Source organism: Mustela nigripes, chromosome 6, assembly GCF_022355385.1.
Source record: "Mustela nigripes isolate SB6536 chromosome 6, MUSNIG.SB6536, whole genome shotgun sequence".
NCBI classification, from domain to species: Eukaryota; Metazoa; Chordata; class Mammalia; order Carnivora; family Mustelidae; genus Mustela; species Mustela nigripes.
The window spans coordinates 11,358,785-11,373,932 of record NC_081562.1 but is presented as its reverse complement, the minus strand read 5'-3'; the positions used below and the strand labels follow the sequence as shown (position 1 = coordinate 11,373,932).

At 57.4% G+C, this 15,148-nt stretch overlaps 1 protein-coding gene across 1 annotated transcript in view; it reads right to left on the bottom strand.

The window, feature by feature from the left end:
- Positions 1-632: 632 nt before the first annotated feature.
- Positions 633-15,148, bottom strand: part of MYH9 (myosin heavy chain 9) — an 88,546-nt gene continuing 74,030 nt past the window's right edge. The window contains exons 25-41 of the mRNA XM_059402106.1: positions 14,223-14,394; positions 13,017-13,229; positions 12,558-12,702; positions 11,202-11,408; positions 10,920-11,024; positions 10,548-10,700; positions 9,304-9,552; positions 8,063-8,275; positions 7,708-7,920; positions 7,296-7,457; positions 5,800-5,928; positions 4,746-4,834; positions 4,533-4,656; positions 4,014-4,222; positions 3,333-3,441; positions 3,030-3,202; positions 633-2,203 (exon numbers count right to left, since the gene is read on the bottom strand). Of these exons, the coding sequence (XP_059258089.1) occupies positions 2,086-2,203; positions 3,030-3,202; positions 3,333-3,441; positions 4,014-4,222; positions 4,533-4,656; positions 4,746-4,834; positions 5,800-5,928; positions 7,296-7,457; positions 7,708-7,920; positions 8,063-8,275; positions 9,304-9,552; positions 10,548-10,700; positions 10,920-11,024; positions 11,202-11,408; positions 12,558-12,702; positions 13,017-13,229; positions 14,223-14,394 (2,783 nt within the window). The 3' untranslated portion in view covers positions 633-2,085. The remainder of the gene's footprint in view (positions 2,204-3,029; positions 3,203-3,332; positions 3,442-4,013; positions 4,223-4,532; positions 4,657-4,745; positions 4,835-5,799; positions 5,929-7,295; positions 7,458-7,707; positions 7,921-8,062; positions 8,276-9,303; positions 9,553-10,547; positions 10,701-10,919; positions 11,025-11,201; positions 11,409-12,557; positions 12,703-13,016; positions 13,230-14,222; positions 14,395-15,148) is intronic.

The following is a 15,148-nucleotide window of genomic DNA, read 5'->3' as shown; positions in this document are numbered from 1 at the left end:
TTCTCCTCTGCCTCTGCTAAAAGAACCAATGAAAGAACAAAAGTTTGGCAGCCTCCTGTTCCAATACCCACAGGCCCCACCACTGGACTCCCTTGGTCTTGCTTATGTACAACTCGAAATGAACCTCCAGAGGGCAGGCTTTGTCTAACAACTAAGGATGTTCCTAATTCAGCACCTAGATTTGGGTCCCTAAACCCCTGTCAAACACACAGTGGGTACTCAGTAACTGAAGTAAACGGAAGTTTTAAAAGACCCTCTTAGCATCCTTGCCCCTGGTCCAGTCTCCCTTTCTAGCTTACCTTTCCTGCACGACTGCCACTCCTCACCCCAGTCTGTGCCTCGGCCATGCTGCACTATGGGAAGCTTTTGAAGATGCTCAAAGGGTCACTAGGCTCAGTCAGTGAAGCGTTTGCCTTTGCCTCGTGTCATGATCCCATCAACCTAGGATCAAGTCCTTGCATTGAGTTCCCCGGTCAGTGGCGAGCCTGCTTCTCCCTCCTCCTCCTCTTGTGCTCTTTCCCCATCTCTCAAATAAAGAAATAAAATATAAAAAGAAGAAGATGATGCACAAAGTGGATGCCATCCCATTCAGGCAACCCGCTCCGGCAGAGAGACACCAGCAGACACACGGCTCGTAGCACGGTACTCTTTATTGTGACGCTCAGTGGAAAACATCTGTAAACCAGCTTACTGTAGTGGTGACAGCTGTAACACATGCTAAGGCACTTTTATTATATAAAAAAGGGGTGGGGCTGGGAGCTCCATTCACTCCTTTGTGACAGCAACTGGGACCTGAATTCAGAGCTTTTTAGGCATACGTAGCTTTCATATATATCTTCATGATTTGTTGAGTTTTTTTCAAAAAAGAAAAAAAAAGATGCCTTCTTTGCCATAAGTAAGTCTAAATGCAGCATATACAAAACAGTTAGGAATACAGGTAAATTCAGCAACCAGTGTAGACCAGTGTAGGACAAGCTACTCTCTTCTAAACATGGTTCCAAAGGAAAGGCAGTGATAAAGACTTGGAATTTTATCATTTATTATAAGGCGAGGGGAGAAGAAACCTTTTTTTTTTTTTGCTTTCAAACACATCCATGCAGATGGCAGATCTTTAAACCATACTGAGTCGACGGTGCAGATTATGTACCCTTGGGCCCCAGTCCTGGAGTAGATACAAGGTCGTGTGGGAGGGCCGCTGGCCCTTCGCAATGCTCTGGCTGTCAGACCTGGGACAAGTCCCTTAACCATTAAATATATTTGGTCCCCAAGAATGTTGGGAGAAGCCCCCGATGGCCTTCCCAGCGTGGCCCCGAAGCCCTGTCTGTGGGGCCCAGCAGCCCCCTGGTGGCAGGGGCCCGCTGCCCTCCACAGAGGAGGGAAGGGGGTCATCATTGCACTTGAGACACTCTGAAACAGGAAGGGGACCACTGTGGCGCTGCCCAGAGCGCGTGGGGAGGGACGGCTCCTTCCTTGCACCCCGCATTCTGTGCCCTGCACAGAGGGGGCAGCCCTGGGCCTGCCCTTACCCAATCACCCAGGGCCCTCGGGAGTGCGGGGCCAACGGGGCAGAGGTCGTGAGGTCGCCGTGTGTGATTGCCAACAGCAAAGGAGGAGGGGGAGCTGGTGGCGGAGGTGGGGGAAGGTGACAACTCTTCTGGGGTGCTGGGCTATCAAAACTTCTTAGTCTGAAGAAAAATAGATTCGTAGAAAACTCTCTTTGCCCATCCCCGGTGGCCTGCCCTCCTTGTCTTGTGCTATGTGGCAAGGGAGGGCCGAGAGCCTGCTGGTCACTCAGTTCCCAGGCCAGGGGCCCAAGACTCTGACTCTTTGGTATCGGGTGCTGGGGGTGGGAGGGTGCAGAAGCGGATGCAGTGGAGGAAGCCAAACACCCTCAGCAAGGCCTGGGGGGCGGGCGGGGAGGCGCAGGCTTGAGGTCTCCTGGCCTGGTGGGACTGGGTGGGGAGGTCACGGTCACGGCAGTCCCCAGAAGGTGGAGGAGGGTGCTGCGGGGGTGGGGGGTGCTGGAAAGGGGAGACGGAGTCATGTGGCGGTCTGTCCATCCGTTCCAGGCAGCAGGAGGAGAGATTACTCAGCAGCTTTGGCCTCAGCCCCATCCGCCTTGCCATCCACCTCCTCGTCCGAGCAGTCGCCAGCACCTTTCCGGGCCATCCGGCGGGGCACGACAAACGGCAAGTCCCCTCGCCTGGGGACAGAGGCACAGGGTCAGCAGGGCCGGCCAGGAGGGCAAGTACAGCTGGCACCCCTCCAAGCCATCTGTAGACGGACACCAGGCCCCAGCGCCCTGGGCAGTGGGCCAAGAACCGGGGAGCCTGGAGAAACACGGGCTCCCACTTCATTCCAAATCACCAGTGAGAAGCCGTGGGGAAGCCGGGGCTGACGGCGAGAGAGAGGCCCAGCAGCAGACGCAGTCACCCGCGCGAGACACACGCCAGCCCGCACACCCGGGCTCCGACGACGCAGCAGCGGGGCAGACGGAGACACGGGGACCGCACGTGGGACGGGACCCCGACGCCTACTCCGGGTCGCGCGCACAAAGCTATCAGCGACGGGCTGGAAGGCGGCCTCCTGTCGCCTTCACGCCGAAGGGAGAGAAGCAGCGGGAATCCCGGGAAAAAGAGCCTCTGCCTGCCCCGCCGGCTCCCCCTCCGGCAGCAACGCTCCGCGAGAGCGCACAGCCGCGCCTCCCCGCGGGCACAGGCGCCGTGAAGGCCGCGGGGCCGCCTCAGCCGGCGCCCCCAGGCCCCCAGCGCGTGCCGGGCCGGCCGGGCCCCCGCGAGCGGCCGCCAGGGCCCCACAGCCAGCCTGGAGCCCCTCCGGGCCGGCCTGGTTCCGCGGGCGGGGTTTTCCCAGAGACGGAGCGCAGGGCTCACCCGGGAGCCCCGGGAGCCGCACGGGCGGAGACGGCGCGGCCCCGGACGCAGACGGGGGCGGCTCCTGGGAGTTTCGTCTGAAACGAGCTTTCCGGCGCCCCGAGCTCAGGGAGGGGAGGCCGCGGCCACGGGGCTCACCTGAGCTTGTTCTTGAGGGTGCTGACCTCGCGGTTCATGGCGTCGGCGGTCTCTGTGGCGTCCTCCAGCTCGCGCTGCAGCTTCCGGCGGGAGGCGTTGGCCCGCTGGGCCTCCTCCTCAGCCTCCTCCAGCTGCCGCTTGAGCTGCTTCAGGCGGGCCGACGCCTTGTCAGCCTGTGGAGACCAGAAGTCGGGTCAGGCGCCACAGCCGGAGAGGCCCACCAGGCCCCGCCGCCTGGTGCACGCGCTCGCGCGCACGCACACGCTCCCACGCACACGCGCGCGCACACGCATGCGCACACACCTGGTCCTTGAACTGCTCGGCGTTCCTCCGCTCATCATCAACCTGCAGCAGCACGTCCTTCAGCTTCTTCTCGGCCCGACGGACCTGTTTGCAGGCTGCCTGGCGCTCCCTGCAGGGCAGAGAGGCGGCGGCTCAGAGACCCCGGCTCAGAGGGTCCGGCCACACCACACTACACCGGCTGGACGACCTGTCCCCGCGCCTCACGGGCATGTCCCCCACGAGGAAGCCCCCAGGCGGAGGCCGGCCCATCTCCACCCAACACCCACGACGTGTTTGGTCTCCTGCGGGGGACGCACGGCGACTACCCCATTTCACAGAGGAGGAAGTAGGCTCCGGGGAGGGGGGACACAGCCCAAGGAGCAGGTACGTAGCAAGGAAAGGGGAAACTGAGATTTGCAACCCAGTGTGACCTTCCCATTACCTCCAACGACACCCCAGTCTTGCTGAGCCCATAGACTAGCTGCCCAAGCAGGCAGCAACCGCCACCTCTGCCTGATTCAGGCCCGAGAGACATTTGTCCGAAGCCCCAACTCTAGAGGTGGGCCCATGGACTCCTACGCAAACTTAGAAGCCCCAATGGAAGGGATGAGCAGCCATCAGGAGGGGGACAACAGTCTCTGGGCCTCGGGCAGCAACAGAGGAGTCTGCAGGCTGAGTCCAGCGATGGGAAGGAACACCTACTTGGTCTCGTTGTCCAGCTGCTCCTCCAGCTGTGCGATCTTGGCCTCCAGGGCAGTGATGGAAGCCTTGTACTTGGACTTGACAGTGCCCTCCATCTCCTGAAGCTTGACCTTGAGCTCCTTGTTCTGGCGCTCCAGCTGCTGTCGCACATTCTCGTTCTTCTGGGCGTGACTGCGCTCGAGGTTCAGGTCGGTATTGATCTGGTCGATCTACAGGAAGGAAGGCTGGTGACCCCAGGAGGGCTGGGGCGGGGGTTCCCTGGGGCAGAAGCTGGGCCACTGGTTCCTCAAGAGCCTCAGAAAACACTAGGCCCTCGGGCCCCAAGTTCATGAGCTCTGGACCCTCCTAGAAAAAGGAGTTCCCCCACAGCCAGGGTCGAGAGAACGAAACCAAGGGAGACCTTCACAGGTGCCAGGACACCCTCTCCAAAGCCCAGCAAGCCCTAGGCTCCTGCCAGCATGGTCTCAAAGGAGCAGAGCCTGGTACGGAAAAACTCCAGGCGGCCCTGGCCCCACCCACCTGCAGGTTTGCCTTCTTCAGCCGGTCGTTCACCAGCTCCGTGTTGCCCTGTTCCTCCTCCAGCTCCTCCTCCAGCTGAGCGATGCGGGCCTCCAAGCGCCGCTTCTCTTCCAGCGCCAGGGCTCTGGGTGAGAGCGGGGAGCAGTGAGACAGGGCCTGTCCCAGAGGATGGGCACACCTGCCCTTAGCTCAACATGGCATGCCACGGCTCACCCTTTGCCACTGCTGTTGGCAATCTCGTCAGCCAGCTCATCCCGCTCCTGCTGGGCCTGGCGCTTGGCACGCTCGGCGGCTGCCAGTTCCTGCCATGAGAATGTGGACTGTGACCATCTGGGACACCCCAAAGTCCCTTGGGCCCCCCCTCCCATTCCTGGAACTCGCAGCACCATGCTCCCCCAGCCCCTTGCCCTTCCTCTCAAACCCCCTCCCAGGTCTGCCTCTTCCATGAAGCCCTTCCTCATGAGCCCCTCTGGCTTACAGGGCTGATTCCTCCCTCTGAGACCATGACTTAGGCACCTCATTTGCAAAGCCCCTCTCTCTAAGTGTTACAGCCAAGTCAGAGTGGGGAGGTAGAGGTAAATAAAAAACTGTCCTGTGCTAATGGGATCTGGTCCCTCTGCATTCTGGGGAGACCGGAAGTCGGGAGGACAAGGATGGGAGTTTGGGTGAGAGCACAGAGTCTGAAAGCCAGTTGGGTAAGGTGGTCCCAATAGAGAGCCACACTTGATCTCAGAGGGAGGGCTGACCCCAGGCCCAGGCTCGAGGGCACAGCCATGAGGACAGTGTGGACGAGGACATGCCCAGACACCCAGCCCCAGTAGGAGCACCAAGTGGCCCATTAACCCCAGGCTGAAGACCGCCTAGAGCAGAGGGAAGGCTCTAGCGATACACCTCTTGTGTGACAGACAAGGCAGCAAGGGGGACACGTGGTGCCGGAGCATTTGGGAAAGCGCCCTCCCCTTGCCAGGCGTAAACACTCAGCAGGAGGTGGGGAGTACCAGGAAGCTTCATTTCATGCAAGGGAGCTGGCCCCTATTTAAATAGTGACAGTTTAACTCAAACACACAGTTTAGTCACACCAGGAAGCCCAGCTACTTTACGAAACCCTGCAGGGACTTCTTTCACGAAGCCAAACCCACCCCCAACCCACTGCTGAAGTTGGCCTGTTGGCTGCCAGCTGGGCCACTGGGCGGCCCAGCCTGGCTGGGCAGAGGCCGTAGGCTGCCCCCTGCTGGTGCCCCGAGTGCCCTCCTGGGGCCTGGCCCACCTCCTGCAGCTGGATCATCTCGGCCTCCATGCTCTTCAGCTTCTTCTCGTTCTCCTTGGCCTGAGCCAGGATCTCCTCTCGTGATGCACGTGTGTCCTCCAGTTCCCGCATGTAGTCCTTCATCTGGGCCTGGGGTGGGCAGGTGAAGCTTGGTACCCCCCACAGCCACCACCCCACCCTCAAGACCTTGGGCTGCTTTCAGCCTGCTGCCACATGTAACCAACTTAACAGTAAAGGGCATAATAATGACACGGATCTTTTTAATCCTTATCATTTTCACACGTTTTTTGACCATCGGGTTTTACAAAGCACACCTTCGGCAGTGTCAGTCACCAGCTACCCATCAGCCCGAGCTGTAATCTGGGCTACACTTTTTACAACGTCCTGTTGACCCAAATGCAGCAGCGCTCCAAGGCTGCTCCCTGGGACACCAGCTCCTCCGGGTCCACACCCACCTGCCAGGTCAGCCCCCACTATAGGGAAGAAACACATTTCCTTTGTTCTCCTGTGATTGGTTCTAACTCTAAAGATCTTAGTCAAATAGGTTTGTTTCTTTTTTTTCTTCTATAGATAAATCCTCAAGTGGGACTCCTCAGGCCAGATGGTAACAGGGACAACTGCCTTACGACCTCACCGACAGACCCTAAACTTTTTCTTTCTGTGGCTGGGTTTCGGTGTGCCACGTGGCTTCGCAGAGCTGTTTTTTAAAATTTATTATCTTTGGGGCGCCTGGGTAGCTCAGTCTAAGTTAAGCATCTGTCTTCAGTTCAGACCATGATCCCAGGGATCAAGTCCAGCAACGGGCTCCCTGCTCAGTGGGGAATCTGGTTGTCCCTCTGCCTCTGCTCCTCCTCCCACTCGAGCTCTCTAATAAATATACAAACTCTTTTAATAAATAAAGAGAATCAAATGAAATTTGTTATCTTTCATGTATCCTGATGATCACAGAGTACTGTATGGACATAGTGATGAATAACTGTGTCATACATGTGAAACTAACGAAACACTATATGCTAATAATGTTGAAGTTATTAAATTTTAATAATACTAAATTTTAATAATAAAAAACATATAAATAAACAAGACCTATGATCTTTACTTATTGGTGAAGTGAGAATTTCCCAAGTGTGCATTCTGTGCTGTGGGCTGCAGATGGGGTCTATGCTCACCTCGGAAGCTTCAATCACTGCCCACTAAGGCTGTATGGGGTCGGGACCTGGGCCATGACCCCAGGCCATGTCTGGTTTACTCTGGAATCTACCACCAAGTACTACATCCCTACATCACTGTGTTTCTAGGTTTATGTGCATTTCCTTGCTTAACACACACAAAATCAACGATCTTAGTGCAAGTTTCTTTCTGTTCCAAGACTGAGGGCATCCTAGTCGGCCATGGAGAGGAGAGGGTGGTGTTCCTCGGCACTTGTCAGCCACCGACTAGTGCCCAGTCCCTGCCTGAGCCCAGGTAGCCGCGCCCCGCATGGCCCGTGGCCTCACCTGCAGTTTGCGCAGCTGCTTGATGGCCTCATCTCGGTTCTTGTTGGCAGAGTCGATGTGGGCCTCCAGGTCTTTCAGGTCCATCTCCAGCTTCTTCCGAGCAGCCACCGCCATCGAGCGCTGCTTCTTCTCATCCTCCAGTTCTGCCTCCATCTCCCGCACCTGGGGGACAGGCTAATGGCTCAGACAGCAGCATCCACACCCAGACCCTGCCCCGCTCTGAGCCCAAGCCAGGCTGCACAGGGCCTCCAGGATCCCATGAAGACTACGGGCCATCAAAGAAAGGGTCCCTGACCCTGGAGACAGGCGACTGGAACCTGAAGGAGTGGAGGAGGAGCCCGACACAACCCAGGGGGAGAAAGGAGAAAGAAGCCTGCCAGAAACGGGGGTGAGCGTGGGGGGCCGTCCACACCTGTCTGACCAGCTGCTTCTTCTTCTCCTCACTCTGCTCATCGCGGCCCTGCAGGTCCCGCTCGAACTGGGCCTTCATGGCCTGCAGGTTGACCTCCAGCCGCAGCTTGGCGTCCTCTGTGGCCTGCAGCTCATCCTCCAGCTCCTCCAGCTGAGTCTTCATCTCCTCCACCTGCTGCTCCAGGGCCCGCTTGGACTTCTCCAGCTCGTGGACCTGACCCCGCCGAGGGAAACCGAGTCAGGAGCTGAGGAATGAGGTCCCCGACGTCCCCAGCCTTGGTGTCCGCTCAGCCCCTAGTCCATGGGGCTGTCCCCACTCAGCCCTCCCCAGAGCCAGCCGCCGACCCGGTACTCACGCTCTTGCCGACGTCATCCTTGGAGCTCATGAGGTCCTCCATCTCCGTGCGGAACTGCTTATTGAGCCGCTCCAGCTCCGCCTTCTGCTCCATGGCCTCCTCCAGAGCCCGGGCCAGGGACAGCGCCTTGGTCTCCTTCTCCCGGGCCTCTGCCTCTGCCCGGTCACGCTCCTCCGCATACTTGGCTGAGATGGTCTTTTCCTCTGCCAGTAGCTGGGGGAGAGGTGGTCACTATGAGCCTCCAGCCCTCAGGTGAGCAAAGCCTCCACACCCATACTCCTTGGGGACTAAGGGTCCTAGGTGCGGGTCTAAGGGGAGGGGACCAGGCTGTCGCCCAGGTTACTTGGCGGGCCCCAAGTGTGGCACATGCCATGTAGCATGTCCTTGTAACCAGACTAGGACAGAGATCACCTCTGCCAGCACCCTGTGAGGCCAGTTTTCATCATTTAACAATCAGCACCCCTTCCCTGAGAACGTACACGGAATGTTTCTCCCTCAGAACTAGAAAAAACCCTGTTCTCCTGAACAACCAGTTGCTGTTTTCCTTAAAAACCATGTCCATCTGGCTGTTTAGAGGCCCACCTGTCGCGCTCGTCAAGGATGCCCATTTATGTTCAAGTTCTTGGGTGTCCACTCTCCGTGCAGGCCCACCCGCGGCCAGACCTCATCACCCCATCTCCCCAAACCTTCTGCCGATACCTCTTTATTCCCCAGCCCCATTTCTTAAACAGTGAGGATCAATGTTCTAGACTTCGCCAGCACCTTGCAGGGGTGCAACTGCGGACAGCAGCGAGGAGAGGAGCGTGGCGGGATCCGGTGCACCTCCACCCCCAGCAACATGTATGGGGCTACACTTGACCAGTTTGCCTGAACTGTCCTACCCCACTGTCTGGATCTCTCCGTAAGGGGCCCCAGAGCTTTTGGAATGAGGCAGAGGTAGGATGTATCAATAAAAATCCTATATCACAGGGATGTCATTAGGACATGTGCATACTTGACGTTGGGGTTTTGAGTTCAAACCCCATGTTGAGAGTAAAGAAAAAAAAAGTCCTATGTAAGAGTCCTATGTAAAAGTCCTATGTAAGACCATCTGAAAGATGTCAGACGTGGGAAAGGGGAAGAACACCCTGCTGCAATGGGGAGCCCTGCCCTCCCCAGCGAGGTGTGAGGTGACCCCAGCCTCGACGCCCCATGGATGTGCCTGACGGGACAGGCCCGGGGGGCAGCCTGGCCGCACCCACCTGGTCGAACTTCTTCTGCTTCTTCTCCAGGTTGGAGGCCGTCTGGCGTTGGTGGTCCAGGTCCACGAGCAGGTCGTCCAGCTCCTGCTGCAGCCGTGTCTTAGTCTTCTCCAGCTTGTCATAAGCGGCCACCTTTTCCTCGTAGCGCTGGCCCAGCCCCTCCAGATCCTTCTGGAGCTTCCTCTTGGCTTCCTCCGCGGTCTCCAGGCACCCCACGCCATCCTCCATCTTTTTCTTCATGTCCGTCACCTGGGCAGGGGCACAGAGTTAGGCAGACGGCCCAGGTCCAGGGCAGGGGCAGCCAGCTCGCACGCCATGAGCAGAGGCCCAGTTACGGACATGCCCCTCTTCAGCTGAAGTGAGAGAAACAAGGTTTCTGCCGAGGGCATCTGCCTAGTGCCTGCAGCCCTGGGGCGGCCTCTCGGTCAAGATGTACACCAAGCCTCTTGCTTTCCATTGTCCTATATCATCCTCCGACATCGGTCTCTTGCCAGGGACAGAGTCTGTCTGCTGCAGGCAGGAGATCTACGGGCATCAATCCTGCAGCCCCCTTCGCACTCGGAGCCAGAGCTGCCACACCAGCCACCAGCTACTCCCACCCAGACTGGAGCACAGACTACACCCCTCTCCCGAGGAGGCAGTACAGATCTCCTGGCTGGCCGCTGAGCCCTACATGAGATGTAGAATGCGACTCTTAATCTATTTCCGGTTATAGACCCTCTGACGGTCTAGAAAAAGACTGTGACCTCCTTATAATGGTGTTTTAATGAGCGTGAGATGCTAAGATCAGCAAGTACAAAAATACAGAAAAATGCAGTTGCTGGGTACTTCTTTACACTGTGACACAGTGTCCATGTGCTCCCTTGTCAGTGTGTCCGGCACGAGCTCCCGAAGCGACGGGCCCACCGTGATGCCCCAAAGCTCGCCACGGCTCAGACACAGCGATCTGTGGTTTCCTTCACACCTCATGTAGTGCTGCTGCCTGCCTCACAGCCTACATGTGTGATCGAACACCACGCTGATGTCAGCCTGACTAGTGGAAAACACAGACAGAACGTCTCCTCCACAACATGTACAGACCCCTGAATTCCACCTGAGACCCTGGCTAGCAGCTCTGGCTGGCGAGGGCAGAGCTTCCTGAGATACAGCGCCCGGGCGGACTCTCCCCAGCCTACAGACTCCCCGCAGCAGCTCCCGAGTCTCAAGGGGGTAGCGGGGCACCCAGCAGGGGAGCGGTACCGAACCTGGGCATGGAGGGTAGCGATCTGCTTCTCCAGGTTCCGCTTGGCCTCCTCCTCCTCTTCCAGCTGCTCCCTGAAGGAGTTCTTCTCATCCTCCATCTGCTTTAGCTTGGTGCTCAGGCTCAGCTTCTGCCGGTTCTCCTCCTGGAGCAGCTCCTACACCGAGACACGCGGGACACCGGGGCTCAGGGCCAGAGCCTTGCAGGCCCCACACCCTCCACGGGAGGGAGGAGCCGGTCCCTCTGATTTGGAGGACAGCTGCTACAGACCTGGCCGGGGGGAGCAGGAGAGAGGAAGGGCAGAAGGACCCGGAGACCCTATAGATACGGGGGAGGATGGGTCATCGGAGGAGTTGGGCCCTGCTGCCGTCTTTACCTGTGTGTCCTGTAACTGGGACTCCAGGGCGGAGAAGTCCTTGGTGAGCTTGCTGGACTTGCTGTCAGACTGGGTGAGAAGCCCCGTCACGTTGTCCAGCTCAACCTGCACGGGGACGGGAGGGAGAAGGCCCATGAGTGCTTTGGCCCCACCTCAGCCGTCAGGCCAACCCAAAGGCCTCCCTGAAAGGGAGCAGGGGAGGAGCTCTGGAGATCCGGGCCAAGACCGAGTCGCGGCAGCAGGCACCCCTGCCCGGGGCCCGGGACGCAGCGGAGGCCTCACCTGCAGCTTGGTGACCTTGTCGGCCAGCTCCGTGCGCACGCGCTCGCCCTCGGTGAGCTTCACCTGCAGCTCCTGCAGCTGCGCCTCGGCCTTCTTGCGCTTGTGCTCAGAGTCCCCTTTGCCCTGCAGCAGCACCTTCACCTCGTTGGCCAGCTCCCCTCGCTCGTTCTCCAGCGTCTGCTTCGCCTTCTCCAGGTTGGCTTTTACCTGTGGGGATGCAAGCCACGAGGTGGGAAGGGGCAGTGAGGCCCTGGAAGAGCCGGGAGAGAGGAGTCTGCTCTCTCGGCAGCAACACCAGCGGGCCAGCCTGGGGGACACATGCAGCCGAGAGCCTCCGGCCGGACGCTCAGGCCTGACCGGCACTCCTCACTTGGCCGGACGGGACACACAGCCCGCGTCCTCAGCTTAGCAATGGTCCCTGCCCAGCTCAAGCATAAGGATCTTATGGAAGGAAGACTTTAGCAGTATCAGAACACCAAGAGAAATAATAGCTGCTCAGTCAGGCTTCCAGTAAAGCCTCTGTGAAATATGTGTTCTGAGTGATGACGTGATGATCTTCCAGAATATCTACGAGTGGCGTGTATAGAATCCACTCGACAGTCCCATTCTGCTCTCCACTGAGCTGGTCACAGAGTCATAGATGTGTGTCAGGGGGCTGCACACATGACGGGGTATGTTGGGAAAGGAAAAGCTGAAGGGTAAGGTAAGGCTTCCACCAGAAGGGGCCTGGATGGACAAGGCACGCCTCTGAGAATATTGTACAGGCCGTCACGTGCAAAAGCCTTTGACCTCTCGGGCTGCATGCTAGGGGCCACAGCAGGCAGAATGTGGTCTTGGAGAACTGTCTGGCCCAGCCCCTGCCTGAGACCAGCAGGATCAATATCCCAAGGCTTCCCACCAAGACTCCAGCTGAGGACGTGGGGGTGCTCCAGAGAAAACCTGGGGCCCTCTGGCACTCGGCACCAGGCCACTCCAATTCATGGGGGCTTTCTGGTCTGGCGGGTCCTGAACAAAACACTAACAGTCATTCTCAAACAACTTGCTGAGTCTTTATCGTTCACTTGTTCACGTGCTTTTACCTGTCATCAACTCCCAACAGTCAGGGATTTGCATGAGACAGACCTATCCTTCGCCTCCTCTACAGATGGGCAGACTGAGGCACAGAGGCAGCGACTGGCCTGAGTCACACAGCTGCTTAGGGCTGGAGCCTGGACTTCGACCCAGGCAGCTGGTACTGGAAGCCACTCTGCTCTGCAGGCCTGGCCCAGGCCTGGCCCACCTCCAGGAGGACTCTGCCCCGCCAGCAGCCCAGTGCCGCCCGCAGTCACGGAGCCCGTCCCAGGGAAGCCCACGCACCCGCTTCGTCTGCTCTAGCTGCTCGGCCAGCTCCTCCACGGCCTGCGAGTGCTTCTGCCTCATCTCCTGGATCTGGGCCTCATGGGTCTTGGCCTCATCCTCGAGGGTCTTCTTCAGAATGTTCACTTCCTGTTCGCGTTTGGACCTGTAAAGAAGCACCCTCAGGATGGAGGCCAGGCCTGGGCGTGCTGCCGCCCTGGGCTCTTCTCCCCAGCTGCAAAGAGCCTGGCAAGAGGCGCCGGCCGCCCCAGCCTTGCTGCCCAGCCATGCTCCCTTCCAGGCCATGAATCCTCCAGCCCAGGCTTGCAGACGCTCTCTGAATCTGGGAGGATTCAGGGCTCACCCAAACTCCACAGCAGTTTCTTCGACCCAGGGAAGAGCTGCTGAGGGGGCCTCACCCTCCCTGCCCACTCCCCACTCCCATCCTTAGCGACTTGGCCCCTCGGCTGCACAACGCACCTGAGCTCTTGCTGGGCAGCCGTGGAGTCCAGAGTGTCCTCCAACTCCGTTTTCAGAGCCTCCAGCTCCTCCCCGAGGTCCCGCTTCTGCTTCTCAGCTTTATTTCTAGAAGCTCGCTCCGATTCCAGGTCCTCCTGGAGCTCAGAAATCTGGGATTCCAGCTCACGAATCTTCTTTAGGGCCATATTCTTCTGGGTGGCTTCTTCCTCCACTCTGTCGAAGAGACCAACATCAGGAGGCTCTTTCCACCTCAGGGAGCAGAGCGTGAAGAAAAGGCCTTGGAGAGGAGCAGCCAAAGCTGCTTCTGGAAATCGTCACCATAGGCCTCAGGTGCTCCTCTCCACAGAAACATATCTGACGCTTCCAGAAGATTTAAAAGCAAAACCACTCTGAGAACTGAAAAACGTCATAGAAGAATCACTTCAGGGCGCCTGGGTGGCTCAGTGGGTTAAAGCCTCCGCCTTCCGCTCAGGTCATGATCCCAGGGTCCTGGGATCGAGCCCCGCGTCGGGCTCTCTGCTCTGCAGGGAGCCTGCTTCCTTCTCTCTCTCTGCCTGCCTCTCTGCCTACTTGTGATCTTTGTCTAATAAATAAATAAAATCTTTAAAAAAAAAAAAAAAAGAAGAAGAATCACTTCATTTTCCAAACTGAAATTCAGTGCTTGAAATGTAAAAATAAGTAAATAAGTAAATGTTAAGTGAAAATTAAAAAGGAAATGAAACGCCGCCTGCACTGCACCATTACAGCAACTAAGGAAAACTACAAAGGTGCAGTACATACCCTGGGGGTGAAAATTACACCAGTGCAGGTTCGTTAATTGCAATTAATGTGCCCCCCCCGCCCTGGGGCTGCGAAGTGACACTGGGCAGGGCCGCATGGGGGAGGTGCGGGGCTGTTGGGGAACTCTGTGCACCTTCTGCTCAGTTTTCTTGTGACACTAAAACGAAGTTTTGGGTTTTTTGTTTTTGTTTTTAAAGCAGACCTATAACCAGAAAGTTTAAAAATGCGAGAAAGGAAGGCCTAGGGCACTGGGGATGACTTCTGGGGGACTAAAAAGGGACAGTGACGAAGCAGCCACACGCATGCCCTAACGGGACACGACCTATCTTGTTGCGCAACAGCTCCAAGAGGACAGCAGCAGCACAGCTTGCATGGCAGCAGGTGCCAGCAGGGTGGACAGACCCTGCTGTGGGCTATGGCCCTCACCTGGCCAGGGCGGCCTGCAGCTCCTCCTCTTTCTTGGCCAGTTGCATCTTGAGCTCGGCGATCTGGGCCTGCAGCTCGGCGATCTGGTCACTGAGGTCAGTGGAATCCCCCTCTAGCTTCCGGCGAGTCTTCTCCAGTTCCTGACGCTGCTTCTCCTCTCTTCGGAGGCGTTCTGAGGAACAAGCCAGGGGACACCAACAGAGCCCTCAGTGCCCACAGATTTTTTTTTCCACCTTTTTCTATTTTTACAAAAAATACTGAGTTTTTGTTCTAAAACATATGTGAGCCTTAAAAGATCACAGTAAGCAGACACTTGTACCCAAGGCTTGGATGAAGGAAAGAACACCCCCCGAGTTGCCACATCCGGTGTCACCCCAAACTATGCTGACCTGCCCTGCCAGGGACCTACGTTCCCCTGCAAGTTGTGTTCACGGCTCCTTTGTTTTCCTTTAAGTTATACCAGGTCTGCCTCCCTAAAACACAGGCTTCATTCAAGAACTTAAATTGTGTAAGGGAACATCCTGTATGAATTCTATACAGTCATTATGGGCGATCAGGGTCCAATGTATGGCCTTATGATTCCCATTAGGATGTCACTCAGGTAACCCCTTAACCTTTCTGTGCATCACCTGAACAAGGATAAGGAGACCACCTGACTCAGGAGGTTGCGAGGCTCGTGGGCATTGGTATTCACGACAGCTCCTAGCCCAGAGTCTGTGCTCAGTAAGGGTCAGCGACTCATTCCTCCACTTGCTTCTGTCACTCAACAGTAAAACCTTGAAACTGAGCAAGTTAAGGGTCAGTGCAACTGAGCTCCATGGACCAGTCTGGTGAATGGACCCCAGCGATCCCTGTGCCACTACTGATGGGCGTTCGGGTCGCGTTCACCGTGTGCCCTCAGGAGCATTGCTGCCATGCGCGCTAGC